Below are 24,593 nucleotides of genomic sequence, written 5' to 3' on the forward strand. Positions count from 1 at the left end.
TATGTAATTGATTTCATAAAACTCCTAAGGAATTCAAAGGACGATAAACTAATATGGAGAAAATGGGGAAATTACCATGATACTTACTATATCATTTACCTACAAGATTTCAACATCACTTTTTCTTTTTGGTCAGATATCTACTTCACTTGGCTACCTCGGTACTAGACGGGATTTTTTTTTTGTTTGGTCAAAACTAGACAGGGGATTTACCAATCGCCAAAAGATAACTACTCACTTTGTTGCTTTCTTAAAGTGTAATTCCTAGTTTCTCAAAAGATGATAGAACCAGAACATTTTAACTTAAAGCAATCGCCAGAGAGAATCATCCCTTTCTCTTTTCCCTGTATTTCAATGCCGAGAATGGCAATACATTTCGAATATTTCAATCTGGGCATATGTTAACTTCGTAATATGCAAGATCAGGATGTTGCAAACCCCGAATTTATAGCAATGGAGGTTTAAGAGTCAACTTCTGTGACGCCGCAAATTGTCGTTCTAGGTAGCACTTGGATTTTACTGTTTGATATCTTGCTCTGGTACTATTTGTATGCTCCATTTTCAAGCCTAATCCCCCGAAGAAGTAAGCGAATGATAACCATTTGATATCAACCGTCTGATTAACTATATACCACTTGGATCGCTTCGACTGGACTCTCGACCGGAAAACCAGCTACTCACTATATAATTCATTCAGACAAAACTAAAAGATTACACTTAAAATTAAGACCAACTCACAAATCAGAGTAAAGCTGCCAAGAACCATTAGACTTTCTTATTTTTTGTTTTTCCATCTTCAATGTGTCTTGGATAACACACGTTCAAATGAGAGAGCAAAGGATGCATCTACATGACAATTTCTTCAACAGCCACAGACTCGTTCATAACATAGCAGAGTTTGTATGGAGTGGGATGACTCCCACGCTCGAAAGGCACACATCCCATTCTTAGCAATAAAACGGCAATCAGAAGAACAAGAACAATGTGGTGATGTGATAACTAGGGAATAGCTGCATGGCCCAGAGAGGAAATACTGTTGACCATCTGAATCATCATCCTTCGCGCATACATATAATTCTCATGCGCGCGTTCGTGCGCATCTGTTCACTTTGTAAGTGAATATCCCCACGATGGAAGTCCTACCGTGATCGAAAGTCAACCGCTACCAGAGAGTCATGCAAAGATAAAAATAAGCACATGCTAGCACACACATGAATAGAAAGGTGCATCTCCGTCAACAACATATAGGTTTTTATGTAAATGCCAGCAACCTCTTCGAATGTCACAGCTCGACCACACTCAGAGATCTCAGTAAGGAGAGAATATGACAAGGCGAGAGTGAATTAACCAATGAGTACACCGACTGATGGTTCTTTCAACGGTTGCGCTTTATCCATGACAGAAAGGACCCTTGATCAATTAATGTGACATATATATTAGAGTCATAACAATGTATATGCTATGAGAAAATCGCCCGCACTAGTTTCTTTACCGCATAGCTTCAGAAATGCGCTGAGCAAATGACAACTGAGATTTGCTGTATTGTTGTGTATGTTATCAGTGCCTGTAAGCGATTCAGAGAAGCAAGTTGATTAGAGAGAATTGGCAAACAACTTGGAAAAAGAGCTAGCAGAATGGAAGTCTTTATGAGCATGCCAGAACCATTGATACATACAAACAACAAAGGAAGCATCTAGGGCTTATAAAATCTTCTACTCGTCCCTTCGAATTGATGAGGTCATATAAACTTCTACATTTCATCATCCTGCCTTTTCTCCTCTGGCGTCACTTCTTCGCGTTGCCTTGCATCAACAAATAGAGGAAAGAAGTATAAACTTCCAATAAAGATAGTTTGTGAATATGAGATGCTGACACCAACAAACCACAAAAGGAGTTTGAGATGACAAGTCTCAACTGAAAAGTGATTCGATAGCAATTCAACGTATTAGCATGCATGCATAACGTAGCTGCCGGATATCAAGAGAAGGTTTTCTTTTCTGTATATTCCCCTTGTAAAATTTATTTTCTTTCCATTGGTGCATGGAACAGGTTCTAGAAAAATCTTATGTTGCAGTAGAAGCCTCAGAATCAGATACAGGTAATTGTACGAAAACCTCTTTCACTACAACAAATAACAAACTCCAATTACTTCACAAGTAAAATTTTAGCATGAACAATACTCCACTTGGAAGTCAAAAACCAAAACCATTAATATTGCCAATGTGAAGATAATTTCAACAAGCTACATGATGGCATATGAGAATCTTTATTTCTTTCACTGATTTGACATATCCTTTTTTTTGCTATTGTCAATCAAATCAATCTACTTTGTGATCTTCCAATCAGATCATTCTTTTTCTTTCCGTTGGAAATCACACTAATGCTCTTCCAAATAACAGAGAGCCGATTTGGGAAGTCAAATTTGAATGCAATGTCACATCTCTCGTAGTGACAAAAACCAATGCCAGCCATACTTTTGCCACCATAATCCAGATACATCTCCTTCTATTCCAATTTTGACCCACTTTGACCAGTTAAAAAGCCAATCGATTTCCAGAACACAGCACTGGCTTAGTAGGAGAGTAAAAGCAACTAAAACCAAAAAATTCTGGGAAATCAGTCCATAAGAGACAACATGTCTCCCCAATAACAAGGGTACTATGTTGTCAAGCATCAAGGGAAATATTGCACTCAGTTGCTTTCTTCATAACAGAAGTCTGACTGAGCAACTTCTCCTTGACGTTGCCAAAGAAATAATTGGTTTCATTCCTAGGTATTGTCAAGTTCCTTCCAAGTGCAGGATATGGGTGCTCCAGACCAATCTATGGCTTAAATCAGATAGGATGTATGGCAGCTAGCTCATTGTAAGAGATACCACCTTTACTATAACATTCAATTTGAGGTCAGTTTTGTGCTCTAACGTGTTTGACAAAGCCCCCTGAATAAAGCATACTCCACTGACTATCGTGGGAACGAATTAGAATGCAAAAAACAGGTATGAGAATCCAGAAAGGGCAAAAGAAATCCAACATCATTCTACAGTTTTGTGTGTTTTGTTAGTGTGGCTTGAACAACTCAAAATAGCATACAGATACCATCACCAAATTATTTGTTATAATTATAAAGCAAAGAAAAGCTGATACTTTCACATCATGCGAATCATATGAAATGGCTAATGAATACAATACCTCAATCACAGTATCCTCGTCAACTTAGTTTTAGTGGTTCACCCTAAGGCACACTAAGACATACTTCCACAACCCTAAAACAGTAGCCAAAGAAACTATGCAAGTATTCGAAAAATAATAGGACATTGCAAAGTAAAAAAAACTCTGATCATTCACAATAGGTTGATCCACTATAAAATAAAAATAAAAATAATAAAATAAGCTAAGTTACAGGACTGACTACATATTCATAAAAGCAACGACCTACCTCTTTAATGGTCCTTTCTTCAAATGAGTATCCAGACATGCCTTTATGTCCTCAAGTGTCGTACCATTCTCAAGACTCGACTTCAATAAATTGGATGTATCTAGATGTGAGGCAGAACCAGCCAAACCAGGGATTCCTTCCAAATCCTTAACCTTCCCTTTGAGATGCTCCATTAAAATCATCCCTATAAAGCACCCCAAAAAATAAAAACAAAAAAAATTAGGTCAGAATGCATATATTAAACCAAACTTTCATGCATATGAGCCATAAAAACTTATTGAAGACTGACAGAATGGAGACATATGAATGACCCATTTAAGTCAAGGCTACAACAGCAACATCGCATGTGATGACAGAAAGCAACTTATGCAGGAACATTATTGATCTCTTTTAGTATTTTAAGTGTATTCTTTTTAACAAGTCTTATATCAAGTTTTTAGGCCAATAAGCAGAAATGTAGTAGTCATGTCACTTTTAATGAGCTGCAATGGTCGAGCTTAAAAATTATTATGTTAGATCAAGGGTGCACAAGTAGGCCTTTTACTCACTTTGTCATTAGTTTTTCCTCATTCAACAAACATCATTGATTTTTATAAATCCTAGAATAACCATTCTCTGTTCCATCTTCAAGTTGTTTTAATTCTTTTTGCTATCTTTCAATTCTCCAACCTCATCAAATTGGTATTAGATCCCCTTGTTACGGTTTTCCTTTATTAATTGGTATTAGAGCTACAACAATTCCAACTTGCAATTACGGTTTTCGTTTCGACATGATGGTCGGACGGGGAAGAGGTCATGGAAGAGGCAATCAAGCTCAACAAATAGAGATGGCTGAGATGTGATGTATGATTGAAGACTTGTTGCAGGCTGTTCAAACTTTGCAGTGACAGGAAACTGTGAAAGCCCATATGAAGAATCCAGAAGGTCACTGCGATCCTGGACATGCCGGAAGGTGGTTTCAAGGATGATAATAATAATATTTGATGAAAATCCCTTTCATGATGCCAGACCAGAGAAAAGTGGATTGGAAGAGCTACTGCATCATGCCTTAGATCATGATGAAGAGATCTATCCTTTCCGTGAAGATTTTGAAAATGAAACAACAACAGTTACACGAGAGGATGACATAAATCATGCAACAATTGTATGGGATTGACTATGGTGATCAAGACAAAGCGTTTGCAGTAAATTTACTGGCAGAAGATGGAATTGTCAAAAGTACTGATGGTTCAAGTGAGACGGGGAAAAGTCTTTCTGAAGGTTTTGATTCAGTTACTTATCAATATGCAATAGGTATTAAAGAAGAAGATAAGCAAGCATGTGAAGGAAATGCTGGCTAATTTAAAGATGAAGAGAGACTATTGTTCATGTTGATGATAAATTTTGTCATTCCTGATCAATTTGAGGGTTTGAGTAAAAGTATCAATTGGCAAGCTTTCGGGAAGCAAGAAAACTTCGATTGCTTTGATGATGGGATTCGAATATTAGCGATGATCGGAAGGAATCCGCTACATCAAGGCCGAGTTTTCTCCAATCAAAGAATGATACTTACTAGGAATGGTAATATGGATGGAAAGTTCCCAGTGAAATGGTTAGGTAAATCTGGTACCTTCCTTGGATTTTGGCAGAGGAGATGAAGAAGGTCGATCCAGAGACAAGCTTAGTTCGTCAATGTTTTCAACACTAAGCTTGACTCTCTCCAACCCAGGGAGAATGACGTAGGAGCATAAACTTTATTTGTATTTTTAAGTGTTTTGTTCTTTATTGAGTCTTTAAATATGTTATTAGGTTAAAAAACACTCATGTCCCAGTCATGTGGCTTTTAATGAGCTCCAATGGTATAGATTAGAAGTAGTTATGTTAGATCAAGGGTGTATAAATAGGTATTTTAGCCCTGTTTTTGTTCCTTTTGCTATATTTTGCTTCTCTGACTACATCAGCTACTACATCTAAGTAAACTTTAATGTCCCTAGCAATGAAAGACCAACAGAGAAGGACATAACATGTGCAATAAGCACCTACATATGGTCCCTAACCAAATGTATGAGAAGCGCAAATTTTAAAAAGCGCAGGAGGAGCAAAACTCATTCCTTATTCAACTCAAAAAGGTTTCCAACAGGAATTAGATAGCATCACTACTGAACCTGGAAAACACAATAGAGTTGGCATAGGTTTCAAGGACTTTATACATATATATAAAAACCCCCTAAAATGGCTGAGGCTATTTTTCCCTCTCTCTCTTTTTTCTTTGCTCAGCACAGCATTTTTGCATCTCGTTTTCAGTTCTAACACGCGTATTACCGACTCTCACTTAGAACCAACATCCATCCATAACTCATAAGCACCTAGAGTAACCCATGTATACAAAAGTAAAGATAGCATGTGGACTTAGGGAGACCCGGAACTAGCTGCCAAAGTATGAGAAAGCAAGAAACAATCTCGACAAGAATGGATGCATGAATCTCCCTGACATATAGATGGTCTAGTCATCAACTTTGTCAATCAATGAAATCCCTACCTAACTCCCTACTCATAGATCTTATTAAAAACTAAGATCTATCAATATTGCCGACGAATTGAGAAACGTGACAACAGGAACATTGCTAACAGATTGGGAAACTCAGGAACCCAGCACCAACAAATCATTGAATAGACAGCCAGTCCCCTACTTCGAATAAACATTTTGCAGCATTCTTCAAGTAAGCTTTTGACTTGATTTGACAAAAGGAAAAAAACCCAATAAAAGACGATGACAGAAGGCTACAAAGAGTGGTTATCCTTCCAGGAACTAACAATACAGTAACAGAGCTTCACCCAGTAAACTTTATACACCACAACATGAGCACATAGAGGACTAGGAACTTTTCGTAAAACAATAGGAAATTCTATAGAAGCTTGCGCAGATAATGCGTTTGTCATCGTTTCCTTGAACCAAAATTACAGATGGACATCAATTTGGACGCTCAGGAACTATATTTGGAAACCATAACATGGTGCATTCACGTTATCAACTACAACCATAACACCAGATTCAGCCAAAGTTAACCTCAACCCATTCCATTACATCAAGGGAGGAAAGCATGAAGCAAAAATTTGTGCCGCAGCCCGAAAAAAAAAATCATCTTTTACATGTCCGATCAACTCCCTACACGGGCGAGAAAAAAATCCAGAAAAGGGTAAAAAATTCCCTCTTTTCGGTCGCAGAGGAAGATACTCGCACCCCCCAGTAGCTCACCACAAAACCCAATTCGCTTAAAGAGAGGAGAAACAGGGCACGTACCCATGGCTCGGAGCATCTTCAGATCGAACCTCTCGGCGAGATGCTCCCGGCCGATCACCCTCGCTCGTTGGAGCGCCAGCGCCTTCAAGCTCATCAGAAGATCCTGCGGCAAAAACAACACCCCCCCAACGGCAATCCCTCGTCAAATCTTCGCAAACAGAAACGAGAATAACAGAAACAAAATATCTCGACAGGAAACAGACGACACGCAGCGAGGAATCTTGGAAAACCGGAGATGCAAATTGGAGAAACGGAAGACGTACGAGCTCCGATTCCGACAGAGAACACAGCCAAGCGACATCCTCGACGCTGTTGCTTCCCAGGATGTCTTCCTCGGAATCCATGGACGCACCTTGGACCGACCGGCCGACCGACCGAACACCAGAGAGAGAGATAGAGAGAGAGAGAGAGAGAGAGAGAAGGCAGTGATCGTTTGCCGCGAAGCTGAGCTTAACATTAACTGCAAGGGTTAAACACTATAATCTAAAATTAAACAAATTGATTAGATAGTTTTGTTTTTGATATTTTAAAATAGAATCGACTTAAGATACTAATTTGCACTTTTTTTGTAAAACCAAAAGTAAGTACTCAATTTGAAGTGCCCAAAATAAAAATATAAGGTCGTGTCGATAATAGTCGAAATGGGCTAATTCCGAAAAAAAAAAAGAATATCAATTTTACCTTGAGTGACAATTTTGGCTCGAACTTTTTTTGTCTCAATAAAAAGCACCAACTCTTACTTGAGTTCTAAATTTGAGCCCCGGTGATATAAATTTTCAAATTGTTCCAACTATACTTGGGATTTAAGCGAAAGTTAGTGATTTTTTATGAGACAAAAAAGAATTTATGTTAGAATTGTCATTCAAGGTAAAATTGATGCTTTTTGTTGGAATTAGGCCTAGCCAAAATCTTGGTATTGAGTAATATTACCTTCTTACACCAATATGGAATGATGAATATTACCGATAGGTTTTGGGCTTTTAACATGGTAACAAGCAAGTTTTTAAATTATATTAAAGGAATTAAGTAACCCCATCCTTACTTATTAGATTCTATTTTTTTTTGTATGATCGCTAACTCTCCTCTACCTCTCTCTCTCATAGACTTTTATTTTACCTATTTGCAAAGTATGGGAGTCGAATCGGCCCAACCTGTAATACTAACGTCCTCACTTCCCAATTCCTTTAGCAATGGGCCGTGTGCTGTGGCTACCAGATTCTTGTGTGATAACTCCAATTAGTACTAAAAATTAATACATTTCGCACAAGTTTGTAAACCGGCGGTACAGGTCAATTAGTTGGTTGACAAACTTGTGCGAAGCACAAGTTGACCTGTAGAAAGTCGAGACTTCCCCTCTTGTCATCTCAAGCATAAGAGATTACTATACCTGCCTACCCGGAGATAGCTAGCCGAAGTTGACGTGAAGTTTACTTTCTCTACCCAAGAGGTAACCCCATCCTTACTTATCAGATTCTATATATATATATATTTTGATCGCTAACTCTCCTTTACCTCTCTCATAGAGACTTTTGCTTTACCTATTTCCAAAGCATGAGAGTCGAATCCGCCCAATTTGTGATAGTAGCGTCCTCGCTTCCCAATTCCGTTATCACTGGGCCGCGTGCTGTATGGCTATCAGATTCTTGTGTGATAACTCCAATTAGTACTGAAAATTAATACATTCCGCACTAAATAAAATTAACTAAGTCCGATAATTATAAATAGTTTTGACTTAAATGATTCAATTAAGTAAAAAAATCACTTAATTTGTTGAGTAATATTATGGTTACCCAATTCTTTCAATAGAATAATAATTGATGGTAATTAAAATCCTTCAAACTATATTGATGAAAAACCTACCAATAATGGTCATTTTTAATATTTGGTAAGAGATTAATAATATATATTTATCGATTTTCAAATTTTCATCTAGCAATCTTTATCTCTAATTTCAACACTTATCAACACTTAGATTCTCACAACCTAAAAATTTTCAGTTTTACCAAATAGGCCTAGTGCCTAAGAAGCACGAGGTGAGTTGACCGGGCTACAATGCCTCCCAAATTAATCAATCTCATTGCGCATCAGGAGTAACCACGGTCCGTGCGGGCCGGGCTCCAATGAAATTTTCGGCCCGGCCCGGCCCGGCCCGGACTACTAGGCTGGGCTTTGCTAGGCCCGAAAGTGGGCCCGCCCCGATCGGAGATGAAACGGTCCACAAAGGGCGAGCGCGGCAAGGGCCTGGCCGGTATTGGCCAGGCCTGAACTTGGTTGTACTTTAACCCCAAAAAAAAAAAATTTGTTTCCCGTGAGTAGGTGTAGTAAGTGATCAAGTTCACGAGCAGCGACCTGACTTTGAACTAATTTGCCCAAAAGAGACGGAGTAACCAAAAGGCCACAGCAGGACTATACCACATGAATCATAAAACGAAGCAAGCAGTTACAGTAAACTACATCAAGAGCCCCATGTATAGCAATGCTGTTCATTCCTTGAGCCTCAGTAGCCACTGCCCAAATCAATAGTCTAGACAAGTGAAAAGGAAAGCGAAACTTTTATCAGAACCACATACAAGAAGTGTAATCTTTATCGGTATTTTCGTGTGTGTTACGAAGGAAACTAATTAAAGAATATGTCTAATCTCGAGCACGGTTTCTCCCCAGAATTCTGAATAACTGCGGCTATTGGAACAATGGGCTACTTCGCAGTGTCCTGTAGATAGGGCTGTTGGTGAATGACTTGTAGATTGATGCTCTCCTCCGCTGTATAGCTTCCTTCAGATGATGTATTTTTGCGTCGACTCTGGCTGAGAACCCGACTTGTGTCGTCCTATTTGAGTTTTGCTGCTCTCTCAACCACATCTGCTTGTCGATGACGTCCTTTTTGCGGTGCTTCATCTCTTGGATCACGTGGTCGTCCAATGGGTAAAATGTCCTTTGCAGGACCATGTAAACGAAGTATGGAAGCAGTGACGCAACGACCACAAGCAGTGTGATGATCCAAAAGCTAGGAGAGCCTCCAATGGCCTCAGTCAGCACATGAAATCCCGTTTTCGAGTAGGAGGGAGGGAGCGCGCCATATACAAGCAGGAAAATGTACCACAGCAATATGCTTCCCCAGATGAACAGGTGCTGGATCCAAGTGAAGTGACTGATTATGAGGGCAATTTGGCAATTTACTGTCCATATCACGCATGTGTATGTGATCGTGCCGAGGTGTGCCATGTCAGCGGCGTTGCCCTTCCCAGAAAAGGCGACTGAAGAGAGTGCGTGTATGGTTAAGAGGAAGATGATCAAGGAAGCAACTGCGCCATTAAGTATCCATCCGATGATTCTCTTCCAAGAGAAGCATATGCCTCTTTGACCCTGTTGATAGAGGGCAGGAAACTGCAGAGACGACAAAGCTTGTTAAGTATGTGAGCCGTAATAAATCAAGAAAGGAAAAAGAAGAAGACATACTATTTGCAGTACTTGAAGTAAACCAGCGATTCGTGGATTTTTTTAGACTCTACCTGGTGACACACATCTGATGGAACGTCCTGCTCAAGAACTCCCAAGGATATGACTGGCAACGATGTCAACAGGACGTTGAATGCCGTCATATACCAATCGTCATACAGTACCTGGCCGGAGAACGATGTGTAGAACTCGTAGTAGAATAGCGTCAAGCCGAACACAATATTCTTGTATATGAAGTAAAGGATCTGTTACACAAATGCAACACATTAGATATAAAAGTTCACTAACATGTGTCCTCGAGAGTATAATTTGGACAAATTAGTACCATCTTAGAGATTCTCTTGTAACACCAATGTCCATGCACGATCAGGAGTCGCTCGAGGAACCGGAATTGGGGCAACGAGAAGTCGCTAGCCATGACGGCCTGCAACATAAATAAACAAATAAGTAAATTAACAGCATGTCATGGTTCAGCTTTCAATGGGGGTCTGAATTAGAATTCAGAAAAGATTTGCTTAGTCAAAAAGGCGACATGAAGTGACACTAGTCTTCACCTGCATGCCTTCCATGCCGCTAATCCCAACTCCGATGTCGGCTTCTTGAATCATGCCGACATCATTTGCGCCGTCTCCTATTGCCAGGGTAGTCTTGCCGGTGAACTCCTTCACCAATCGGGTGATCTGAAAGTTCCTACTTAGTGTCATTATTCTCTTATTTAGTGCTATGGGTGTGAATAGAAAAACTTATTAAGCAAGATAAGCAGGATTTTCTTTCTGACGATAACACTTAGAAATAAACTGAAATCTTACGAGGGCTTTCTGTTTCGGTGACACGCGGCAGCATATGACAGAAGCACACTCGACAGCCAACCGTAAGAATTGATCCTTCACATCGCTTCTCAAAGCAATCTCGAGGGCCTGCCCGTCCACCACCAGAGCAAAGGGCATGTGCTTGTCGTGCTCTTCGTGTATTTCTTGAGAAAAGCTTTCGATTTGGCTTACTAAATCTTTTTTCGCCGCCTGAAAAAATGATACGCTGCTGGTCATCACCAACCTCAAAGAAGCGGAGGATCTCAGGCATTTGAAACATCTTCTAGAACAAATTAAAAAATTGTTACAAGGCAACTGCCGGTACTTTGATTGCAGTGACTACTTCGCTCATAAACCTATGTTTTGCCCTCTTGCTTTTGATGCTTATTGTCTTCATTTTTCTGATCTTGACATATATATTCGATCATCCAAAAAAGGAAAAAGAATTTAAATTGATAAATGACCGAACCAAGTCACTGACTCGTACTAATTTTAAATAGATAGTACTGCAAATTCTTGTATGATTAGTAAATATTATTGATGCACAGTATTGTCAAGCATGTGAATTTTCTCATTTCTATTACACTAACATTATAACAACACTAAATATTCATGTGTCGGAAATCTTACGAGTATCGCCTCCGATTGGTTGCTGCGTCCCAAGTCCTTGACAGAACTCAAATGAAACTGTTTGATATCTTGTCGAAGCAAGCTACACGCGAATCTAGCAGAGGCAAAGAGAAAATAGATGAACTGATTAGCTTACAAGATTAAGATGGTCATAAACATTGGTCCATACTATGAACTGATCAAGTATCATTACAGCTAGCGAGTTTCAAATGATGAGACACACCCAATGTTGATTGCAGTCTCCTTCTTGTCACCGGTAAGCAGCCAAATCTTCAAGCCTGCTTGAGCGAGTTTATCTATGCATTCTGGAACCTATGCAAATCAAGAATTACTGTCTTTTAAATCCAGAAGTTCTACTTTGTAGAGGTAAAATAAGTTTCTGTCCCTTTTTATCCAAAAACTTGTAGAGGAGATACATATCAAATGCTTGATAAACATCTTAATGATCGATGATGATGTATCAATTACAATAACTGATTTATTGACTTAGTTTTGCAATAACACCGGAGTATGGCTTTCTTTTTGTTGAGTAAGAGTGGAAGTATTATTTCTGCAGTTGAAAGGAAACAGATGGAACAATGTTTTTTTCAGCAATGTTAGTTCTTCAATGCATGAAAACCAGAGAAACTGACACTTCATCTACCTCTTATTTTTCCAGCTTTATGTAACTAGTTGGGTTCCAATCAAATCAGAGAAGGACCTAAAGTAAAACCAAAGATATAGAAAATGAAAAGTTAAAATGACATTGAGAATTAACTAACCCCTTTTTGTAACTTGTCCTCGACAGCGGCAACCCCCAACAGAATCAAGTCCTTTTCGATCATTTCAGATGCACTCTCCAGTAATTCATCCCTTTCAGGACCCACGGTGGTCTTGGCTTTCGTGAATATTGAGTTCCAGTGTTCGTACTCGGCCCTTTCGACAGTACGATAACCAAAGGCCAGAGTTCGAAAACCATCTTCAGCGTAACATGAAAGGTGTGAACTTGTCGCCTCCTGGTATGACCTCCCATTGTCAGCGAGCCTCTCAAAAATGATGCTGGGAAAGCAAATCAGATAGACCTATGAGATTCAGGATGCCCCAAGAACACAAATAAAAATTGGATCTGATTGATTCTTTCAGGAATCAGCGAATACCTGTCCGCTCCTTTGCACAAAAGAAAGATTTGACCATCTTCGGTGCTCACAATCACAGACATCCGCTTGCGAGAACTACTGAACTCCAACAGGTTCAAAAGCTTGTACTCCCTGAATGTTACTAAGAGAGGATGTTCCTCAACCGCTAAAACAAATGTTCAAGGAAACAAACGAATAAACGACACCAGAATGGAATCAGAAAGCCAAGAGGATACCTTTCCACGATGCTTCCCGAGTCTGGGTCGAGTTCCTTGAGAACCATCACTGATTGTGTCCTCTTGCAGAACTGTACGCCGAATTCCTGAGAGGTTATCAAGAAAGCGACTTCCTCCGGCGACTCTGCCTCAAACTTCAACTTGTCAGGTCGATCGTCTGTAGTGGGTATGCCGGTGTGACACAGAGCCATCACTCTGAAGAACATTGTTATGTCGAACACGTGGGAATTGCGAGTCCATCGCCCATCCATCAGCCTGTCATCCCTGAAGTTAAAGCCCTTAATGGAATATTCTCTGTGAACATCCAAAGTTTTCGGGTTTTTCAAGTTTGGACTCTCTAAATATTCCGGAGCACCTATATAACCCATCTGAGTGCCAATGTCGTCCGCGGGGAATTCACAGATCTCGATGCTTTGGCTCGTTGCATCAGATTCATCGACACTAGACCTGCATGCAGCCATATCAGAATTCATCCTTTGAGAAGCGGCTAGATCCACTTCATTCAAGTCGCCGCCATACGAGACTCCTGCAATGGAGCATTTCCTAAATTCCATCTGGTTACAGGTCAAAGTCCCCGTTTTATCTGATAAGATGATTGATACCTGACCGAGCTCCTCGTTCAAATTCGAAGTGCAGGCTCGGACAGACTGGCATGTCGCTTCATCGAACATTTGTATATCCTTGTTAATGAGGACAGCTTGAAGTACTTTTACCACTTCAATGGACACATAGAGAGAAATAGGAATCAAATAGCCATACAGCACCAGAGCCCTTATGAATTGCATAATTGCCGACAATACTGGTTTTGACGGATTAAAGAATAGATCTTCGTCTTGTAAACGGAGGTACCACCAACTCGTCATCTGGGAACTGACAAGCAATGCAGAAGCAATAGACGTCACCAGTGAAATTAAAACAAGCATCGAGAAAAGAATGTAGATGACACGATCCATCTTCCTCTCAATCCGGCTACGTTTAGAGGGCGACTTCATGGAGTTCCTTACCGCCTTCGTGTCAGGTCCAGTGAAAATGACGACTCCATATATGTACTCTGTGTTCCGGAGTTTGGAATCTCTCAGAAGCACTTGTGCAGGGCACAAAGGGTGCGATTCATTCTCAAATTCCAAGTTTCCAACGAAGGAATACAAATTCGGATTCGGGTCCTCACAGTAAATAGTAGCTTTGAATTTACTCATGGTGTCATCCTCATTTAAACTGAGAGTGGCTTCTATGCATCTCTTAGCTTTCAGATTGGTTTCTCCATCGAGATTCATAGTCTCAACATAGCAAATGCCGTCCTCATAGCTTGAAGAGAGTAAAAGGAGGTCACTGGGAAAATACTGATCCTTCTGTACTTTAACAACATCCCCGACGGAGACTTGTTGCCATGGTTTATCGACAAAGACACCATCCCCTATGTGAGTCTTCACGACACGGGAGTTCACTTCCAAATCCTAAGAAAAGTTTTAGTAACTACAGCATTAGTCCAAGACTACAAGGCACTTTTCAATTTTTGGCTCATGACAGACAAGATTAAATGCGCTAAAATGAGTTTGGACAGAACCACATTGACAAAGCCCAATTCGCAGTACTCTAAAACTGAAATGGTTTAGAATGAGCGCGAGCATAATACAAAATGTTAATCAAGAAATTCTTAGGAAGTCATTTTTAGCAGGATCATTATGGCCATTCCGCAGAAGGTTCAAGTTACATAGCCAAAAACTCGATAAAGAAAAAGAATGAACAACGAACATATGAGGAATAGTAAGATGACTAGAGAAAAAATTCAATGTCCTCATACCTGTAAGAACCTGTGCCAATCTTCTACAGCCTCCTTGAGCATGCTGATCCCAACCACAAAAACGAGAGGGATAATCAGACTCGGCGGAGTGAAAGGAGCCAACGAGGTGAGGGACAATACTGCTGCCAGCAGGAAATAAAGATTGGCCACTCTTCGAAACTGCTCGAAGAGTGACCTTGGGAGGAACGTCAACACGTTGTACTTGGTCGTGGATACGTAATTGGTTGGGTACTTGTGAGGTTTCATTCTATGCAGATGAGGCTTGTTGCAGAAAACAACCCGCGAGAATCCCGGCCGTCCTATAAGGCTTTTGATGGGAACTGGATCGGCATTGGGGGGCCGGAAGCACGAGAATGTGTACAGCTTGCTCCATCGTATCTTCCTCTTTGTTCTTCCGCTTGACTCCTGCATTTCACTTGCCAACTAGAATTTCAAGTCGCCTTCCCTCTATAAAGTGAATGGAGCTCCTACAACTACATCAGACCTTAACCAAACGAAATCCTAAGAATTACAATCCTGCGTTCCCTCCATCCAGGATCAACACGCCTTCGTAGCATCACATATCTCAACTATATATGTAGAACAAATTACCCTTCGTGACCTGTATTGTGTCCTCTTCTGGGCGTTGACTCACCTGGTCACAACTATAGATATCAGCAACAGCTATACAAGAAGTCGACTCTTTCATTGCATTGTCCCCATTTTCCAATGTTGCACAGCAATATAAAACTCGGAGGTTGATGCATTTTTTTGGTCTGTCTTCTTGGACAGCGACGTCCGATGCGAAGCTTTGGGGTTTTTCTTGGATCATGCAGGCCTGCCATTTTGCCTTACTTTCCTTAAAAATGAAAATAATATACCGCCAACCCGAGGAGCTTCACCATTCCGTTAAGTCTTCGAAGAATCCGTCAACATCTTTCAGAATCAATAAACTAATGCATCTACTACATGCTGGCCAATGCCCAATTTGGCCAATGCCCATCTGGCTTTTGATACAAACAATGACTTCGGCATTTGGAAAAAAAAAAGTTAAAAAATGACCCTTTACGAGTTGAAAAGTGGAGCAATATTATAATCCTGCGTTCAGATGAACCCTGCTCTATTAGCTTGAAGGGGTGAATTCATAAAGAATCAAAGTGGACGTAACTTGCGGATGTCTGAATTCAGACAATATCTGATAAAGAATTGACAAGTGTGCAGATCCCATAATTAGTGCATCATTTGACTATGCTGTAACAACTGCAGAAAATGGCCATCCAATCACCCAAAAGGAAAAAAAATTCAAATCCTGGATAAGAATGGATTGGAATGATAATCATGCACATGTCGCCATTTGAAAGGTCTTTATGAGAGCGGTTGAAAAATTGAAGTCAAAGCTCAAGATCAATTATTTGGTAAGAATCTTTGCTCCATTCCCAAGTACTGGAGGTCAACTCTCAAGTTTAATTTGTTACAAAACTTTAATCCTCTCTTGGCGTGTGAACCCCTAAATTGCAGAAAAATTTTAAGACAATAAGTCAGTTTTTATTTTTGCATTTCCAAAAATTTAATAATTTTATGACTTGGGTTCTCTTGTGTTCTCCAGATCTAGGCGCTTTGCTTAAAGTATGGATCACACAGAAAACGATGATGCATAAGATTGCATTTTCCAATATTTTTCGATCTCGAAATCTTCATTTTTCTTTCGCTTTCCTTTTCTTTTATTTTTTGCTTTCATAAGATTGCTGAGAGGCTCAACGGAGAGCTTGTTCTCTCCCAGTTTTGGGTTCTAATATTTTTACTATAGAACACGCCGTCGGCCGAAAGTCAGTTGATAGCTGAGGAATGCAATTCATGGTCATAACCTACGTTAATAAGATGCTGTTAATGGTCAAGATAAGAGTTTTGTATGAAACTTCTGGTAATATGATGAATTTTCAGAGGATACGACGAACTACAATTTATTTCTAAATGAATGAACATGTAATGAGATGAGAGTTTTGTATGAAACTTCTGGTAATACTTCAAACGGACATATCCCATGGAGATGCCTTCGCATGCAGTCACGCATCTTATTATTACCTTTAACATTATCACGGTCTTTAATATTGGATATCATTGTCTTTCAGAGGCAATGGCATTGTACAAGCCTAAACTTTTACTCATTGTGCAATCGCACAAATTATGTTTTCTTGTTCAAATTAAATAGAGTTTGAAAATTCAATTCCATGTCAGGCTTCTGGCTCATGTCGCCTGATTTTCATATCAGGCCTTTTGATCCCCATAGCATTGACATTATCCTTGCCATCTTACAAAGAGAGACGAAGCTACAGAAAGCCTGATTAATCACTCAGAGAAACCCCAGTACCTCTTATTTGGACTTCTAGTTAGTGATTAAAAGAGTAACGAAGTGCAAACTCGAAGGAACCGCAACCCTTTTAATCATCTATAATCACCTGGGTTGGAAAACAAACATTATCTTCTTAAGTTCTAAATTACATCAGCCAAACTAAGCATACACATAGCGGCATGTCAATGGTACTTAAAAAATTTTGCACGGAAACCCAACTTTCAACAATAGGCCTGAACTACATATCTTTGGGAAAAATCTACGGTCCTAGCATTTGAGACGACATCGGAGGAAGGTACTGTTTCCATAATTCGCCTCTTTCGAACTGCAGAGTGGATCCAGCTCCAAGTGCCGAGCAAAGTTTCTTGGGACCATCATAAGGGATGACCATCTTCTTTAATATGCTTTCAGGTAACGCTTTATAGTCGACTGACAACCAAGAAGAGGAAAGCTTAGAGTAATTGTGGTAGAGTGTTAAAAATAAGGCAGGGTTGCCCTCGCCAGCGCTGCAAATCAACAAAATGCACGTGAGATCACAACACATGGACGTGTAGAACAGTACTACTGCAAAATGTAACTTGATTGGATAAAAGGAGATATGCTAATGTATAGAGAAAAACCAAGCTCTGGTCAAGCCGGCAGTGCTCATAGTTGATCAATTTGGTCGAGCCAATCTCGTTACGTGTACACATAATGTATGGTGTGACACTGAGCTTAAACGTTTTGAACTTTGATCTAACTTAGGACCACCGATATTCCTACTTACTGAAATTTTCTTGAAGTAGCAATGTCATATAACAACCATTCAAAGAACATTTGTGCACAATTCATGGACATCAGTGACAAGTCAAGTAGGAACCCAGTAGTCTGATAATTAATAAGCGGTTCATTGAAATTGTCCCAAATGAATACTAGGTAAGGGGAAAAAGAGTTCTGATTATAGATTTTTAAGAGGGAGGAGAGATGCTCAAATTAGGTGACTATGAGAAGGATGTAAAAAGAAAATACATTATTAAATCATCAGAAATTAAACACAGTAGACATGTCAATAAAAGAGTGAAGTGAAGCCAACCTTTTGTTCCAATTTAGTACTGTAGTCCACCATGAAACTGCCTGAAGAAAGTCTTTTCTCAAATTTCTTGTGCCAATTAAGAGCACACTTAGATTGGGAATGCAAGCATTCTTTTCGTATGGTGTGTCAGATACCCAGGGCCTTGAAGCTGATCTCTGAATGGCATCCAAGACTTCTGGTTTCACATAGTCAGTCAATCTCTTCGAGCAGTCCTCTGCTGCAGCAATACCGTAACTTTGCAAGTCAAGAGAAATCAGTTCCTCAGCTCTTCCCTGAAATGAAAAATCTCTAATGATACGCACACCTCAAGTGAATAATCACAACAGCTCATGTTATATACTCAAAAGTAGGTCCACAAAATAAGCAGTAATACAAATAGAGTGTACAGCTCCAAACTTTACAATCAAAAGTGAGGAAAATAAGTAGCCAGCGAAACGAGCAGAGGTCAAACATGCCAACCTTCACTACGAGGTCCGATGAGAAATATATGAACTTCGTTAGTGACTGAAGAATTATTGGTATTGCAAATGGTGCTAATTCCTCGTAATTTGGCTCCAAAGGGAACATGGCATTTGTAATTAGTTCCTTGATATTCTCCTGCCTACAATAACGGAAAGAAACGTTCGCATATAGGCTGCCAAAAGCTGAAATGTGAAAATGAACTATCAGGAAAGACTTACCCGTGAATTTCTAGATGTGAATTTGGGAACAACACCTTTAACTTATAAAATGATAGCTTGTCTTCACTTCCACCGGGAATAAAGAAATGAAAATACATCAAATCTGGATTTCTGTAGCCAATAAAATCAGTATGAATATCAAGAATCCATCCAGGGGTGTGAGCTACTAGCAGTTGCAAAGAAATTTACTGCCTATGCAAGAAAATCTGCAGTATGCTTAACTAGGAGAAAGTCTTTTAAATGCTGACCAAATTTAGTTTCCCAAAACAGTAGAATTTAAAAGCATTTGATGAAGTTCAATGAACAGCAGCTCAACAAAAATCAGCCCAAAAAAGAATTTGTTGGTTGCTTTTAGGGCGAAATACAGCATTCAAAGTCGCAAATCACAAGGAAGAATGAAATGCTATATGATTGCTTTCTGGCGTTATACTTGCCATAGACAATTTGTTATATCTAGAATCTTCCTTGACTTAACAGACGTAAAGTGGGATTAGATGTCACAAATCATATGCATGCGGTATGGTTTCATTCCAGAACCCAAAATGGAATACATCTGCTGAGTAGCTACAAAGAATCATGTCGATGAAGTTTCATGGAAGTCATTGACCTCTGGTCTCATTGGGCAACAAAGTAGCATCACACTATTCAAACCAGATAGTAGATATCTAGTTGTGATTCTAAATATGTTTGAACAACTAAAAGCATGGTAGTGTGGTGAGAAGTATATATTAGTCAAGATATGTAAAAGTAGCATTTTCAGATGATTTAGGCGGGCACTGAAAGAACAAAGACCCCAGTGCCTGCTTCAGGTAAGACAAAAGATGGTATACATAAATGTCCAATAAGATGCCAAGTTACAAGGACATCATACCTTGAGCTAGTCAAAGTTGAATTGGCGAGGACTGCAAGCAGCCGAAGGTCCAGACACTCCATCCAAGAAACAACATGCACCATTCCATCCTCTTCATAGTTTGATGTGATCACTTTGGTGTTTTCTCCACCAGAAGCCCCAAACTTGCCCAACTACACAAGCTGATCAGTTAGCCTTGTTTGAACAGTTCAAATGGAATAAGACTTTGAAAAAACAATCATCAGAACTACAAAAATCCATCCTGCTAATCAGGCCATTGTCTCTGACTCATATACATATAATACCAGATGAAAACAAAAGCAAATACTGCATCGATGATGAAACTGCTTTTGAACTTGTCAGTGTATAAAGGAGCAGTTTCAAGATATTTATTTGATTTGTTTGAATGACGAGTAAAACAGGATACAACAGACACTACCATCTTTAAACAGGAGTAATCTCAAGCAATAACCATGGAATACACCTGTATTTGTCTGCTATCCAAAAACTAGAGCACAGACGACTTAAGCATCAGCCATCCAAATTCATGTGTCAACACTCCAATTTACCCTAAAAATACAACCTTGAACATCAATAACTATTATCATGTATAGGCGAGTGTGGTCGTTACTCTACTTGTCGCCATTAACACATTATGCTATATCATTATCTGTCTAGCACGTTCGGCGTGATCATATATCCTGGATTCTGAAGAGACATTGTGGATAACTTATTACTGGCAACTCCAGAGTCATGATCTTGTCGTTTGGGCCACCTAAAACTCATTTTTTAACATTTGGAACATTAGAACGAGCACTTCATGGACAGTAATCAGACTCTAAAGGAAAATGCAATGACCCATCAAACTCAAGTTTAACAAAAGGAAAAGGAAGCATCCAACCCAACTATTCACTAGAAATCCCAGAAAACAACACACCATATTCAACCACTGAAGAGTCATGAACAGGTCATAAACTTGCCAGACACTGTTTGAATGGAACCAGCTTATGGCTCGACATCATAACAGAGCAAGTAAAAAACAACATTGCTATGTCCATTCCAACTAAAAAACAAGCATACATATATTCAAAGAGAAAAAGAAAGGAGCTTTACTGGGGAAAAGGAGTGGGATTCGTTCAGGAAGTTTTCGATGGGAAACCAATTTCTGTGAGGATCGGCGGGGTGTCGAACGTGTGTCGCCGGCAAGAACTGGAGGATTCCGAGGAAAACGATGAGCCCGAAGGAGACGAACCGGAAAAGGGGAAGTGGGTTCGGAGCGGGATCCGCGGCGGCGTCGCGGTGGAGGGCGGCGGCGGCTCCGCCGGCGTTCGGGGGCTGGGTCCGCCGGTGAGCTGCGGAGGGCCTCGATGACAGGTACGTGGAGGACGACGACATGGTCGCCCGTTGACTTTTCGCGAGCGCTTTGAAACAGTGAACACCGTCCGTGCAGGTAATGTGTCTGTAATAATAATAATAATAATAATCAATAAGATTCGATTTTTGTAGTTTTTAATTTTTAATTTTTTAAATTTTATGCTGGCCGACCATATGTTTTTTAGTAATAATGCTAGATTTTAATTAACTATTCCAATTAGATTAGTATATACTAAGACATGTGTACAGGCGATACGTGTATGCAAAAACATTGACATATCAAATATCAAATATTAGGCGAAATCGTCGTATTCTGAAAATCACTTGAATAATCTAAATTATTGATAAAAATACATCATACAAAAAATCATACAAATATACACCGAAGGGTAAACATATTTCAAGATTCGGAATTTTTCAGGAATGCTATTTTAGGATAGAAATCATTTAAATTTTAGTTTTGAAATATGGGAGCATCTAATAGAACTATTGACTTACTTATTATTAACGAATTTAATGTCTCTAAAATAAGTAACCAATGATGATATAATGTGAAAAGAGAATGGATAAGAACCTTTTAAAGTAGCAAGCACTCTTTTGACAAAAAAAAAAGGGTTAATACCACGAAAAACTCAAAACTGGTACACTAGTGACAAATTACGAAAAATCCCTAAATTGATACACCTGTAACAAATTTACCTTAAACTAATTTTTTGACAATCAAAAACCCCAAAACTAATACACTTGTGACAAATATACCATCCGTTAAATTGGATTAATATCACGGAAAATCATAAACTGGCAAAACCTATAACAAACAGGTGGGTAAAATCCTAAACTGATACACCCATTAACTATCATGTATCATCCAACTTATAAATTTGACGGTAAAATTTAATAGAAACTAATAGAGGGTAAATTTGTTACAAGTATACCAGTTTTGGGTATGATTTAGGGTAAATTTATCACAAATGTACCAGTTTGGGGTTTTTGTGGTATTTTTCCAAAAAAAAAAATAGCATGTACTCTTTACTTTTAGGCCTAATTCCCTTAAAACCACAAACTTTATGTCAAGTCTCAGATCAGCCCTGAACTTTTTTTTTGTTTAAGAAAACACCCTAAACTTTAGATCTAGTTCCAAATCTGTCTCGAATTTTTTTTAATCTCAGAGAAAACTCAAAACTTTAAGTCCAGTCCCAATTCTGCCTCGAATTTTGTTTTGTGTAAAAAAATCACCAAAATTCAATTTATTTTCAAAAATATACCCCCGTGATCAAGTCCTAACTTGACGTGGCGCTTCCACGTCAATAACAAATCCACATCAATAAGGTAATGGGGCTTTTTTTTAGACAAAGAAAAGTTCGTAGCAAATTTGGACTGAACCTAAAAATTAGGTTTCTTTTTTTTTTAAATTTAAAAAAGTTTTTTTGGATGGATTTTCTATCGTCCCTAACTTTAATATTCTAGAATGGTTTTATTTTGGAGAATTTCAACAATTTTTATTGGGTTGAATTTGTTATCAAAGTGGAAATGCGATATCAGTTTGAACCTATCGCCACATTACTTTGTTGATGTGGATCTTTTATCGACATGGAAGTGCTACGTCAAGTTGGAACTGGATCGCGGAGGTATATTTTTGAAAATAAATTGAAATTTGCTGATTTTTTTACACAAAACAAAATCCGGGGCTGATTTGGGACTAAACTTAAAGTTTGGGACTTTTTCTGAAACAAAAAAAAAGTTTGGGCCAAATTTGGAACTAGATCTAAAGTTTGGGGTTTTTTTTAGATAAAAAAAGTACGGAGCAAATTTGGGACTTGACCTAAAGTTCAGGGTTTTTTAGGGAATTCACCCTTACTTTGTATAATAATAATATAGGTCAAATCTCAATTTTTGTAGTTGAAAGTTAAATATAACCCAATTATCGGGCTGAATTACAGTCTACTATATTACTTAGTATATGAATTCATTGGCGTGGATACCTAGCATTTTATCATCCCTGATTGGTACCATATATTTCTAGACAATGGACGAATGACAGTTTAAAAAGACCCACAAAAAAATCAAACGATTGTTTAAATCTCTCGTAGATTCTAAACTTAGATATCTTCCTCCAATTGTAATTATTTCAATTAAATTCCTTAAAGCAGTCAAATTACTCTTTCTTTTCCCTTTTCTCTTCTTCATTAATAACAGCAAAAACAGCACAAGCTATGCCTGTGCAAATTGTGGAAATAATAGTTATGAAGGAAAGGAAAAATGCAATTTGAGTTATTTCAAGAAATTTATTTAAATTTAGAATCTACATGGGAGAGATATATTTGATAAATAAAAGAATTTGTTCACATTACTATTTCGTCCATTGTTTAGTAATACACAATTATCGTTTTTTTTTAATATCTAGTGTAGGTACCATGTGAAATTCGAAGCGAAAATTTGAGATTAAATAATTTTTTTTTCGGGTTTGCTTTATTTTATAAAGAGATTTACATTTTTTACACAGATATGTGTGTGCTTTTTTTTTTTTTTTCGTGCTGGCCTATGAAATGTGCTTAGCCACTAAAGATGATAATATGTGTATGTATTGTTTGAGCCCTGCATGTAAAAATAAGTTTTTTTCCATGCTCAGTGTATACCGAAGGAAAATACGTTTTTCGTTTATATCGACGGTCCAGACCTTTGTAAAACATGTGGTTACTTCGTAATTCTACAAAGACACAAACTCACAAGAGCTTCAATTATGGAAATCGAGAAGTTATTTAAGTAGAGTAGGGGCATGGACTCTAAATTTATTTGTGCCATTAAATTTGACAGTTCGATACTGAATTCATCAAATTCAATGTTTCATATAGATTTAGGGAAAATTGTCCAAAAAGTCCTAAATTTATTACACTTTTGTCAATTTTGTCATAAACATTTTCAATTTTATCAATTGAGTCCTAAAGCCTTTCACGTTTTGTCAATTGAGTCCATCCGGCCAATTTAACCGGAAATTGCTGACATAGACGCTAACTGTCCTACATGGCATGGCCCAGCTGGCTCTGACGTGGATAATTTTTAATAATTTCTATTTTTTCTTTCTTTCCTTTTCTTTTTCTTCTTCTTCTTCTTCCAAGTCCGGCGAGTGTCATGGCCCTTGCCCAAATCTGGCAAGGGCCGAAAAGCCCTAGCCAACCGTGGACAAGGGCTTCGCGACTCTTACAAGGTCTGGGCGAGGGTCACAACTAGGGGTGAGCATGGTCCGGGTTGGGCCGGTCCACCCCCTAACCCTAGGACCAACCCGCACAGTGTTGGTCCTCAATTTTGGGACCGAGGATCGCCCATCGGTTCCATGGACCCGCCCGGGAACCGGACAGCCGGTCCTGTCCGGTTCTCGGGCGGGTCCATGGAACCGGTCCCACCAAGTTTTCCTGGACAAATAAAAAAAAAATATGTGGACCAACATCGGATCAACAGAACAAAAAGAAAAGAACATAATTTTCCATACAATTCCTATACTATGATCGGTTCTATTAACCACATCATC

The 24,593-nt window shown here is 39.0% G+C and overlaps 3 protein-coding genes and 1 long non-coding RNA gene across 6 annotated transcripts; all 4 read right to left on the reverse strand.

Annotated features, from left to right (window-relative positions):
- Positions 1-1,184: 1,184 nt before the first annotated feature.
- Positions 1,185-7,152, reverse strand: LOC115693658 (uncharacterized). 2 transcript variants are annotated; one of them, XM_056305856.1, is made up of 6 exons: positions 6,979-7,152; positions 6,716-6,818; positions 3,436-3,619; positions 1,676-1,802; positions 1,493-1,564; positions 1,185-1,410 (listed from the first exon to the last, which is right to left on the reverse strand). In XM_056305856.1, the coding sequence occupies exons 1-4, from the start codon at positions 7,057-7,059 to the stop codon at positions 1,751-1,753; spliced, it is 420 nt and encodes a 139-aa protein (XP_056161831.1). In that variant the 5' UTR covers positions 7,060-7,152; the 3' UTR covers positions 1,185-1,410; positions 1,493-1,564; positions 1,676-1,750. The 2 variants fall into 2 exon arrangements, with proteins under 2 accessions (XP_056161831.1, XP_030476557.2); XM_030620697.2 differs by having other exon boundaries at positions 1,185-1,564.
- Positions 4,033-5,321, reverse strand: LOC130135951 (uncharacterized). The gene is made up of 2 exons (XR_008815086.1): positions 5,168-5,321; positions 4,033-5,094 (listed from the first exon to the last, which is right to left on the reverse strand). It is a non-coding gene; the product is annotated as an uncharacterized LOC130135951 (long non-coding RNA).
- A 2,242-nt stretch (positions 7,153-9,394) lies between the features above and the next one.
- On the reverse strand, positions 9,395-15,173 carry LOC115693653 (probable phospholipid-transporting ATPase 4). The gene is made up of 11 exons (XM_056305896.1): positions 14,763-15,173; positions 12,962-14,415; positions 12,747-12,857; positions 12,372-12,648; positions 11,834-11,922; positions 11,620-11,704; positions 10,981-11,190; positions 10,786-10,851; positions 10,497-10,595; positions 10,225-10,416; positions 9,395-10,099 (listed from the first exon to the last, which is right to left on the reverse strand). The coding sequence occupies exons 1-11, from the start codon at positions 15,171-15,173 to the stop codon at positions 9,395-9,397; spliced, it is 3,699 nt and encodes a 1,232-aa protein (XP_056161871.1).
- A 1,992-nt stretch (positions 15,174-17,165) lies between these two features.
- LOC130135948 (uncharacterized) lies at positions 17,166-21,101 on the reverse strand. Of its 2 annotated transcripts, none has more exons than XM_056305851.1 (6): positions 20,807-21,101; positions 19,715-19,866; positions 18,844-18,954; positions 18,623-18,764; positions 18,164-18,435; positions 17,166-17,597 (listed from the first exon to the last, which is right to left on the reverse strand). In XM_056305851.1, the coding sequence occupies exons 1-6, from the start codon at positions 21,086-21,088 to the stop codon at positions 17,351-17,353; spliced, it is 1,206 nt and encodes a 401-aa protein (XP_056161826.1). In that variant the 5' UTR covers positions 21,089-21,101; the 3' UTR covers positions 17,166-17,350. The 2 variants fall into 2 exon arrangements, with proteins under 2 accessions (XP_056161826.1, XP_056161827.1); XM_056305852.1 differs by having other exon boundaries at positions 17,292-17,520.
- Between the last annotated feature and the right edge of the window lie 3,492 nt (positions 21,102-24,593).

The sequence above is a fragment of the Syzygium oleosum genome, unplaced genomic scaffold (assembly GCF_021117445.2).
Source record: "Syzygium oleosum isolate NSW1041296 unplaced genomic scaffold, Sole_v2.1 Sole_v2.40, whole genome shotgun sequence".
Classification (NCBI taxonomy): domain Eukaryota; kingdom Viridiplantae; phylum Streptophyta; class Magnoliopsida; order Myrtales; family Myrtaceae; genus Syzygium; species Syzygium oleosum.

Coding starts and splice junctions, on each gene's coding strand:
- LOC115693658 (XM_056305856.1), bottom strand. CDS start 7,059: ATGGATTCCGAGGAAGACATCCTGGGAAGCAACAGCGTCGAGGATGTC. Junction 6,819..6,978: donor CTCTGTCGGAATCGGAGCTC/GTACGTCTTCCG, acceptor TTTTTGCCGCAG/GATCTTCTGATGAGCTTGAA. Junction 1,803..3,435: donor AAGAAAGGACCATTAAAGAG/GTAGGTCGTTGC, acceptor TGTTGATGCAAG/GCAACGCGAAGAAGTGACGC.
- LOC115693653 (XM_056305896.1), bottom strand. CDS start 15,173: ATGCAGGAGTCAAGCGGAAGAACAAAGAGGAAGATACGATGGAGCAAG. Junction 12,649..12,746: donor TTGTGCAAAGGAGCGGACAG/GTATTCGCTGAT, acceptor TTGCTTTCCCAG/CATCATTTTTGAGAGGCTCG. Junction 11,191..11,619: donor GACGCAGCAACCAATCGGAG/GCGATACTCGTA, acceptor TCATTTTTTCAG/GCGGCGAAAAAAGATTTAGT.
- LOC130135948 (XM_056305851.1), bottom strand. CDS start 21,088: ATGTCGTCGTCCTCCACGTACCTGTCATCGAGGCCCTCCGCAGCTCAC. Junction 18,436..18,622: donor CATCGGACCTCGTAGTGAAG/GTTGGCATGTTT, acceptor TTTTCATTTCAG/GGAAGAGCTGAGGAACTGAT. Junction 17,598..18,163: donor GTACTAAATTGGAACAAAAG/GTTGGCTTCACT, acceptor GTTGATTTGCAG/CGCTGGCGAGGGCAACCCTG.